At 32.0% G+C, this 11,320-nt stretch overlaps 1 protein-coding gene across 1 annotated transcript; it reads right to left on the reverse strand.

Moving 5' to 3' along the window:
* Nucleotides 1–558: 558 nt before the first annotated feature.
* Nucleotides 559–4,428, reverse strand: LOC126716411 (lysine histidine transporter 1-like). Its single transcript, XM_050417258.1, has 7 exons — nt 4,238–4,428; nt 2,116–2,499; nt 1,610–2,003; nt 1,204–1,309; nt 972–1,063; nt 764–832; nt 559–657 (listed from the first exon to the last, which is right to left on the reverse strand). The coding sequence occupies exons 1-7, from the start codon at nt 4,426–4,428 to the stop codon at nt 559–561; spliced, it is 1,335 nt and encodes a 444-aa protein (XP_050273215.1).
* Nucleotides 4,429–11,320: the final 6,892 nt, after the last annotated feature.

Below are 11,320 nucleotides of genomic sequence, written 5' to 3' on the forward strand. Positions count from 1 at the left end.
TTCCTACTCACTCTTTTTTATTTTTATGTTGTAAATAATCATGTCAAATATATAGTATATTCACATACTATTGTATACATTATTTCTTGCAATGAAGTAAAATGTTTCTCACATGCTATGTATATATATACTTCACATACTTTGTTTGTAAATAAATCATTGAAATAAATATTCCCATGCTACGTTATAAATAAATAAATTAAGACTCACATATGCATACAAAGATTGGTGGCGACTTCTAAAATAAAAATAAGAAAAAGAGACTCAAACACACCTCACCCTATAAACATATGCACACAAAGACCCATGTTGCTAAGGACCCAATGTGTGATTAAAAAAAAAAAAAAAAAAAAAAAAAAAAAAAAAAAAGAAGGGGGGGGGGGGGGGGGGGGGGAGAAAAAGCCCTAAATAAGTTTTTTCTTCTTAGCCCGGATTTTTCTTTTTTGGGGCGTCCACAGTAGTCGCTGTGGAAGCATTGGTTTTTGGTTATCAATATTCGATTAATGACAAATAGGTTCAGGGAAATTTGGTGAACATTGGAACTAATGCCAATTTAGTTCATGAGAAGAACTCGTAGTCCTTGGCTGAAAGGATGATAGTCCTTAGTCCCCCAATAGGTGCTACAATCATCAATGCCACACCAAGCACAATGCAGATCTGAAATGCAAGTTAAAACAAAATTATGTTAAGAAATAAGAAAAAGTAGGCAAAAGATTACCCATAATTCTTTTTGGTATGATATATAAACCAATTTTTAACATACCCAATTGGCCATCCAAGTTATGCTGAAGGGTTTGGGTTTATAGATGATGAGCCACATGATGCAGGGGAGCTGCAAAGGTATAAAAAAACATGAACTTTAGCATTCTATTGGATTATTTTCTATGAACTATGAAGAATAAGCAGTCCATTTAATTAAGGTTGTAGTATTTTGAAAGGGTTAAGTAAGGAAAGAAGAATCCTTTGCTTACGTAGTATGTTGTTGGGGCCATAACAAGTCCTCCAAAGAAACCAAGGAGGCCACCGAAGAAAGGGATTATTATCGCGACCATCATTGTAAACGCTGCAGTCAAAAAACAAGAATGAAAGAAAAAAAGAGAGATGAATTATTATGCAAAAAAGTGAGAGTTACACAATTAGTAATACTATCGATTGAAACATGCAATCGGAATTCATTTGAGAGAGAGAGGAGTGCACACTTACCAACATATACATTGCGAATGATAAATCGGAGTGTCAAAGATGGGCTGAACTTCAATTTCTTCACCAGAAAAGTTTCCATCATGTCAAACACTGGCACAGCAAATACCTGTGGTTTACAATGATTTGGTTAATAATAATGACTGACAAAACAAACTCTGTTATATTATCAATCACTTTTGAGAACATGATCTTCTCGATTTCATGGTTAAGTTTTTATTTTCAGGATCTAATAGTGTGTAGACTGTCAGTTATTTAAAATTTATAAACGACTTAGTATTGGAGACACCTTTAGCTTTGTAATACTTAATCTGAACCATGAAATAAATTAATTTCAAATGGAGAGGATCTTAATACTCAGTTTTGACAGAAAATTGGCAATATTCAAACATGAAATGTTGAAACGCACCTGGTAGCTTCCAACGACATGGATAACAACAAACATGTTAGCTGCTGCAATAAGCCAATTAGGTTTCTCTAGTGACAAGAGAACGTTGTCCTCAACAGAATTTCCAAACACCCAGTACCCGATCAGAGCAACAGGGAAGTAGCAAAGGCCCACAATGATATATGCAACAACCGCTCCTTTCCACATGGGGCCCTTTGAAGGTTTCTCTGGAGTAGAAGGGATTGTTGCTTGGATTTCCAAAACCACATTGTGACCAGCATAGGCAAATGCTACATCACCCAAGGCGGTGAAAACGTTAAAAGTTTTTCCAGATGCGCTTTTGGCTGAGTAACCGTAGTCCACATCTGGTTGAACACCCTTTGCAGCAGAAGCTGCCCAAGCAATAGTTGAGTAACTACAAAAACAACCCCCCAAAAGGGGTTTTGAAGAAAAATACATTAATCTAAAAGTTTCAATGATGTACTTAAATTTTTCAGTAATGTTAACATGGGTGGTTTGTGTATTACGTTAAGGACATGACTGCTGCAGCCAGTGAGATACCGGAAATAGAGTTGAAGTTGGGGAGATGGGACAGAACAAAGTGCACAGAAGCGAAAATCATGATGAAGTAAGTGGTCTTGATAGATTTGCAATTGGGGCAAACTATGTCATGGAACTTCTTCAATGATCTCCCTCCAGTGACCATGTACACAATGTCTACACTAATTTCAACAACGAGCTGTTGAGGCACCACAATCCAAAGTCCAAGCTTTTCACCAAAGGCTTGCTGACCAAGCTCATGGTACCTATCAAACCGCTTACCGGGAACCATTTCGTGCATCTCAATCATTTGCCATAGAGTGTAGAAGGTGATGATCCATGACAAAATAAGGACAGTGACACCAGGTCCCCTATTATTCCAAAAAAGAAAAAAAAAAAAAATCATTTGGTCAGAATTATTTATTAACAAACCACCGATCTGTTCTGTTGAAAACAGAAGCAAAATTTTGATTAATTTTAAGTGTTTTTGGTATGGTAGTTTAAGCGACGCTTTTCAGTTTTTAAACAATATTTACACGTATTTTCACACTTTCTTAACCATACGTATTTCTAAAAAATACAAACAATGTTACCAAACGGCTCATACCCAGAAATGATCTGGAACGTAAACACCCATCTAACATTATGATTAACAGAATAGAGGAAAATAAAACCTATACCGATTCAAATATTCTATTGAACAATCCCTTGCAAAGTTTTAACCCTTCAAACATTAGAAAATAACGAAAGGACAGGAAAAAAAGAAAAAGAAAAATTGAAGGTACAAGTTACAGGTATTTTGTTTCTAAAACATTGTATAGATATTCATCCAAACAAAAACTAAAATTTTTATGGACATCTTTTAAAAGAATTGTTTAAAAAAAAAAACAAAAAGGCACACTTCATAATTATTCTACCTGTAAAGTCAGAAATAATCGTGTTTTTGTGACAATTTGTGCAGAACCCAGGAATGAAATACTATAACAATTACAACAGCCAAAGTTTAACTCTCAAAATTTTAAGGTTTATTATGGATTCTCAACAAATTAATCGAGATGGACCATATGTATTCTTTTTTGCTAAAAATGAAATACCATCAAAATATACCAATTAAATATGAACGAAAAGTATCATCTACCCTGTTTATGAGAAAACATGGCGCAGACCCTACAAACCAAATACTATCTCCTAGGGTACTTTACCATGTAGAGTTTTTTTTTTTTCATCTTTTCATCTTTATTTTGAATTAAATGGTTTGATACCATATCATTAATTCACTAATAAAATTCTTAAAATAATATTGACACATCAGCAATTAAAAACAGCATCAGATTTTGAGTTTATTAGTAATTCATTTTAGTATTTTCTTTTAAAAAAAGAAAAACAAAAAACTCAAATCTAAAACCTAAAATAGATTGCAAACTCTCCAAGTACCTCTTCTTTTCCCACTGCCGGCGGAAAGCTCTTGGCAATTTTCAAAATTGGCTTGAATGAGTAAAGTAAGCTTACAAACAAAGGCTGCTATTAGAAGAAAACAAATCATTATTAAGGTTTATGATTGAATTTATATGATTACAACTGAGTTGTGTTGGGTCTAAGAGATAGGCTTGCGATGGGCTGCGTTTTTGGGGAGCATTTAGCACTATTTCCATGCATAAATTTCCCAACGTTGTCACCTCTATATCTCTTTTGATTTCCAATCCCCGACCCTATGATATCATATGTGGATTCATGCTTGGTCGGACGAGCTTGGTTCCCTTGCGCATTGCAATTGATGACAACGGTGGAGCCGGAGTGAGAGATCGACGGAAACCTTTGTTGGTGTGGCACTGTTATTTTATGTATTTTATTAGTGAATTAATGATATGACATAATCCCAACCATTTAATTCAAATTGAAGAGTTAAGATAAAGAGAACTCTATGTGGTAGAGTACCATAGGAATTTTAGAAGATCTTAATCCAACCAGATACTATCCAAATACTAATTAGATACAAAACAAGCTTTCCATATCCGTATTCACCATGTTTATTATCAGACAAACATGATTTTTTTTTTCTTAGAAACCAAATACTGATTGGAGAAGAAGAGAAAAAGAAGACATATTTACCATCCTAGATGTGACATGGCATAAGGCAGACTGAGAACACCGGCACCGACCATGGCCGTAACATTGTGGAAAGCCGAGTACCACCATTTGGCAGTCCTAGAGGCAGTGACCGGAAGCCAATCATTGATTGCCTTCTGCCTTGCTGCCTCTTCCTCTGTCATATTTGGAGTCAGAGTCATGTTTTGCTTCATGTTATCTCCACCAGCAAATTGGTTTTTTTTTTTTTTTTTTTTGAAGAGACCAGCAAATTGGTTTAACTTTAAGGCAATGTCTGAAAGACCCAACAATCTAGGCGTTCCAATAGCCAGTACCAGCCACAGAGCTATTCAATCAGGCATCTTACAGTTAAAACAACCACATAATTAAGAACTATGGGAATCTCAGAAGTCATATTTAGGAAATTTTTTTTTTTTTTTTTTTGACTTGCTAAGAATGTACAATGTGACAGTTGGTTGCAACTATATTCTGTTTATTCATAACCGAATTTAGAATCTAGGAAGGCTGTCTAATCCATAATATACTGTGTGGGTGTCTATCCGTATCATGGTGATGGTATCTATCCGTATCTCTTTTTTTGATGAATTGTATCTATCCGTATCTCATAGCCTAATGTTTCGATAAATTTTATTTTTTATTTTTTTTGATGTATAATGTTTCGGTAATTTCATAGTTTGGATAACCGTATTAATCTATGTACTATGAATGGTGGTATTTGGTATCTCCATAATTTGTAGGAATACTTGCTGTCGTGCTCACTTGCTAACAAATTATTTTATAATATTTTTATAAACTTTTGATGTTGAAAATTTTTACTCGTTCTCATATGAGAACCAAGACGGTTTGATGCATTTGGGGGCCTAAGACGAAAATTGATTATCTTATTTTATATGCAAAATTACTACTAATTAACATGATTGAATAAGAGATCTGGGGTTAAATCCCCGCCTATACTAAAAACTAATTGGTGTCTTAGTCTGATGGTAAAGAACTATCATCAGGAGCGGACGTCATAAATTGAAACTCCTTCTCAAAAAAAAAAAAAAAAGAATCATGTAGAATTTATAAAAAAAAAAAAGTCTATAAGCACAAAAAAAATTTGAAAAAAACTTTTCACATCTGTTGATGTGGTAGATTGATAGTGGTAAGTAAAAGAGTGATGTTAGTGGTAAACCTAGTTGAGAACTAGTAAAAATTTGCCAACTCAACTATTGTGAAATATGTTTCGAATTTTTTTTGTGTATTGCTCTTTTTTTTTTGAGAAGTGTTGCATTCATAATATTTTTCACAACAAATTTTAGGTGTTAAGTTGTTACTGGTTCTAATTTTAACACACTTCTAAAATTATTTTTTTGCCATCAATAATAACTTGCTACCTAGGATTTGTAGTAAAGTGTTGTAAAAAATGTTGTGAATGTAGCATTTCTCTCTCTTTTTTGTTTGTATTTCATTTGATAAAAAATATTATTTTATTTATTAGCTAATATTTGGGCTTAATTAATACTATTACAATGATAGAAATAACCCTATTGGTTAAAATTTGGGGGCCTTAGGCAATTGCATCAATTGCTTATACCATTGAGCCAACACTGATGAGAACATCACAAATGTCATTTTTTTTTACTTACGAATAACCACTCACCCCATCAACAGTTTATAAACAAATTTTGTGACTTTAGTATATTTCTTTGGGAATTAATTGTATTTTTTTCTATTTATAAATTATTCAAGATTCTAGTTTTTTTATTTTTTATTTTTTTTATAAGATTTAAAAAAAAAAATAAATGTATTAAATGTTGAGAACCTAAATGTAAAATTTGTAAAATGGCAACTGTAAGGATACGATAACCAAATTGGTGCCATTTTTAAAATTTCCTGTTATTTTGGTTATTGTTGTCATTTTACTTATGAAACAACTATGTGACTAAGTTATAGCACTGCCAGTAATAGTATTTCTGCGGGTGAGATGGTGGTAGAGATTAAAATGACAATAAGTTTGAAAATATAAGAAACAAAATGATAGTTATGAAAACTTAAAAAACCAAATTGAAAATATGACCAAAATATAGGGATTGGTGTTTTTACCTTAATAGGTAAATTGAAAATATTAAGTAATTGAGTGATTGTCGGAGGCATTTTTGGATTGCCTATATGATATTGAAACTCGACTTTGGGCTTAGAATATGGCCCAAAGGCTATTGGTGAAGTGTGAAAGACTCATTTTTGCTCAAGGTCTAGGTTGCATCTAACAAAAATTATAATAAGGCTCTAAATATACCTCCTACAAAGATAAGCAAGTATAAAGGATGGCCCACCACATTAAGTGTTTAAAATAACGTCCAACAGTAAACAGGAGAAATGTATAGCGGTAGATGTCTGAAAAATTAATAAATGTATTTGCATAGTAAAAATTATGCATTTCCTCTATTAGAGACATATTTTATGTAATTGGCTAATCCTTTGACAAAATGCACTTTACTTGTATTTGGGTAGATCTAGGTTTGGTTTAAGACTTCAAGAAATATGTTGTTCAAGTCAAGTATTAAAGCCATAAAGATTTGACTAAGAAACAAGTGAAGAAGAGCTGTTCATTAAACCTCGATAGATACCTTGACAGAAATAGTATCTATCGAGATTTAAGAACAAAGCTCGACAGAAGCTTGATCGAAGCTGAATTTGTTGAGATCTACGAAATTAGAATTTCCAGATTTGATTTTTGGACCATGCTGAAATATTTATAGGATTTATTTTCTCATAACCCTGGACATATATAAGAATTATTTTAAGGGCCATCATGAGGTGATGCAACAATAATACATGCATTGAGTGACCGAATGCAAAAAGTGACCTAGTTCATTATTCTCTCTGAAGAAGCTACTGCATCTTTGCGCCATAGGGTTTTGTAATAAAGGAGCTTCTTCATCTTCATTGTTGATGAACTAAAGAACTTTGCAGCCAACATCTTTCTTAAGTTATCGGTGTTAGTCACGTACTGAGATTCATGCATTGAATGGAGAGATTGCTGCTACAATACAAGTCCAATTGGGTATTGGGGTAAGGGTTCAACTGTAAGTTGGTATTTCAGGATAGGCCAAAGGGTTTGGTAAGATTCTTTACACTTGTAACCACTTGTGACTGATAATAGTGGATTTTTAGGAGTGGTGACCTTAAATTCACCCGGTGAGGTTTTGCCTCGGTGGTTTTCCCTATTCGTAAACTTGTGTCAAATTTAATTTTTGCTGCATTTAGTTATTCGGTGATTTGTTTGTGCTACTATGCTATTGCATGTAATTTGATAAATTAATTAATTTGGGTAATTAATTAATTTGCAAGGGATCAATTCATTTTAACCCAACATCCTCCATAGTCGATTAATATAAAAGTGGGCCCATTATAACAAGTACACAAGAGGAAAAATGGTCTAGCAGTGAATATGATAGACCTCCAGCGATAATGTCTGATAAGTTATTAAATGTGTTTATTTGATAAAAATCATATATTTTTCTCATTATTATTAAATCAACGTAAGGGAAAACTTTCATCTAATCCAAGACATTATGGCCTTCAATACAATAGCAATGAACAAGGATTAAAGGCTATAATTATAAGTAAAAGAGGAAAAATTAGGATGTAATGAAGGGAGAGAAAGAGTGTCCATCTAGTGTAGCAAATGTTTAAATAAGATCTCTATGTGCTAAATCATGCCCATAATGATGAGTGTATGTGTATAATAAGTGATGAGAATGACTTTATGGAAAGTATGAGTGAATATATGAAAAAATGAAAGAGAGATGAAGTGGTGTTTAGCCATTTTCAGGTATGATGTAAAGAGGGGCTGTTTATGACTATTTTAAGGTGCTGAGATTTTATGAGGAGATGGAATGGGATGTTTATGGGTAAATGTACATGGGTATTTATGGATCAAAAGCTGATTTATGAACTAAAAGACTAATTTATGAGCTGAAAATAGCATGATAGGTGGGGAATTTATGAGGAGCTCTTGTCCCCTTTGATGAGTTAATGGTAGTTCCTTTTATAGTGAAGGGACCAAGTTTAGAAGGGACCAAGTTTGACAGCAACAAAATCTCAGAATATCTCCTTTGAGATTTGACCCAAAATGGTGAGACTTGCTTTTAGAGTGTTTTGCTTATTTGGGTAATACAACTGGAGGCTGAGATGCTTCTCATCTAGACATTAAATATTGGGATTTGGAGATTAATTTAGTCCAAAAGGATTAGAGCATATATGAGGACTAGAGATCTTGCTTGCTACAACTAGGATCGGAGCTCAAGAGGGTTGGTTGACACTCCAAGCTAGGTGTCAACCATTGATGCCTTTGCTGTGAGCTTCTGTTGTACACCCCCTTATGCCCTCCAAACCACTTTTCCCTAATTTTCCCCTTTTGGGATTCAAGGGCTTAGTTCATAAATCAATTACATACATTTTTAGTAATAAAATACACTATCTAGTTGAGGATTTCATGAGCTTGGAGGTCTTGGTTATGGCTTCCTTGAATTGTGACCAAAACTTGGAAAATAAGGAATAAAAATCCATGGCAATATATGGTAGCTTTGTCCATTTTGTAGGGCTTACAATGAGAAAGCAAAAGGATAGTAAAAATGAAATGTATTCATGAGTTTTAATTAATATTTATGATAGGTTTTGGGCATTAATTTCCATGGGCTTTAAATAACAACTTGTATAGTTTCTCATAATTTTTGCCATGGATTATTTTGTAAATGATTTTTTTTTGGGCAATTTTAAATAGTAACCTCAAATGTTTCTTTTGAATAATATTTACCATGGGTTTTAATAAAGGCAATATTTATGAGTTTCAAATAAGATTTGGTAACAATAACAATCACCATAATGGAATAATGTGATATTCTCATGAATTTTTCTATAGATAATTATAATGGGCTTATAAGTTGAATAATTACCATGAGTTTTGAAAATAAATATTACTAGTTGCACACCCGCGTGTTGCACATGATAATATTTTTAGAGTTATCTCATAAATATATATCTATATATATATTATTGTTTTAGTTTTGTCTATGTAACTTATTTAAAATTCTTATATGGTAAAATTATCCAAATTATGCTATGTATTAGAATAATATTATATTCTTTATAATGCAATAGGATAACATTTAACAATCAAAGACAACAAAAAAGAAAAAAACTTAAAACATGAAACTAAATTGCATCAACTTAAAGTAGAGTTCTTAAAAAAAAAAAAATTAATAACCTAAAGCAGAGATGCAAGAAAAATAACAGTCCACCAAAAATTGAGAGAGAGAAATAACCATTTTTGTGAGGGAAAATTATGCATAAAAATATAGAATAGAAAAGATAATGAAAATTTTTTAATAAAAGGATAAGAGTAAGAAGAAACAAAATAAATGAAGATAAAGGAAAAGATGAAGAGTGATATTAAGGTAGATAGTAGTGGGGAGATGAAAATGCGAAAAGGATGAGAAATGTTGAAGAAAGTGTAAATGTTAAAAAAAAATGATTACGATTTTATAAGGAAATTTTTTATTTATTTGCATTTAATTAAAAAATTATATGGTTAATTTTTTAAAAATTAAAAAAAAAAATATTAATAATTTAATGATATGGAGGATATGGCTGAATTTAGATGGTCAATTATAGTAGTGTTATTGATATTAGCTTGAATATATATATATATTTTTTGCAACATGAAAAATGATAAACCCTATCCATATAACTAAATTAAAGTTACTTTATGATGTTGAGTTAACAAAGCGAATTGGTGGTTACCAAAAAGCTAAGCATTTTTTTTTTTTAATAGAAACCTAAAAGCTAAACATGAATTGTCTTGTTTTATTGCTTGTCATTTGGATGAAATTGAAGCCTCGCATAAATTAATGAAGCCTCATTAGACCTATCAACAATTATAGCTCTAAAGAATACCAATAACAAAACTTAGCATAAATCAGTACTTACCCTTTGCAAGTCAAGAGGCTACACATACAATTTAACGTACATCATTACCCAACAATGTTTCAACTCACCACACAACAAAGTAATCATGCAAATGAACTTTGAAATATCCATTTGGTGTAACGATTGATGGTATGTAGCTTTCAGGAAAAAATATTTAGTAGTGGTAAATTAAGCAAAAATACTATTCAACTACTCAGATTTATCACAATATGAGGAGAACATGAATGCATTATGATCCCTTTGTTCCTTATGTTATAGTTGATTTTTAATTCAAATGATTTAGATGGCCTAATTAGTAGGGTATATGCTCCACAAACTTTCAAAAGATTAGAAACATTAGTTACATAGACAAACCAAACATTCATTTCTCTCGCACTACTTTTAAGGAGCAATGTATAACGTAGAGGAGTTGATCCCTATAAAGCAAATTATTGTAGAATTTATTTTGCTTTTATTTTATTTTTCATATTAACTTTTCAATAGAATCCATGGCCCATACAAAATTTAGACGGTTGGAATTAAGAAGAAATAGATTTGTAAATATATAAATAGAATAGTTTTTGTTAGAAGTCAATCACTGCACATGAGGAGAGAAAAAAAAATCAAATGAAAAGATAACGTATCAAGTCTAAAGGAATTTCATAGAACAAATGTCATGTTGTACAATAATAACATACATAGAACAACTAAATAGGTGAATTCAAAGCAACCCAAATTAAGAATTTAAAGAAAAACACATTTATTAAAATTAAAAATTAAAGAGAGAAAAAGACTTAAATCACAAAACTAAATTGCATCAGCTCAATATAAAGTTCTAAAGAACACAACAATTATCAACCCAAAGCAGAGATGCAAGAAAAATAAAAAATTCACCAAAAAATTGAGAGAGAGAGAGAGAGAGAGAGAGAGAACCTTTTTTTTTTTTTGGTGAAGGAAAAGTTTGTAAAGAATAGAAGCGAGAATGACAAATTTATAGTAAGATTGTGTGAATAAGAAAGGACAAAAAAAAGGAAGATAAAGGGAAAGATGAAGAGTGATATTAAGGTAGAAGGTAGTGGGGAGATAAAAAGGTAAGCTAAAGGGTAGTGGGGAGCATGGTTTTAAAAACCGAAC

The sequence above is a fragment of the Quercus robur genome, chromosome 3, assembly GCF_932294415.1.
Source record: "Quercus robur chromosome 3, dhQueRobu3.1, whole genome shotgun sequence".
Classification (NCBI taxonomy): domain Eukaryota; kingdom Viridiplantae; phylum Streptophyta; class Magnoliopsida; order Fagales; family Fagaceae; genus Quercus; species Quercus robur.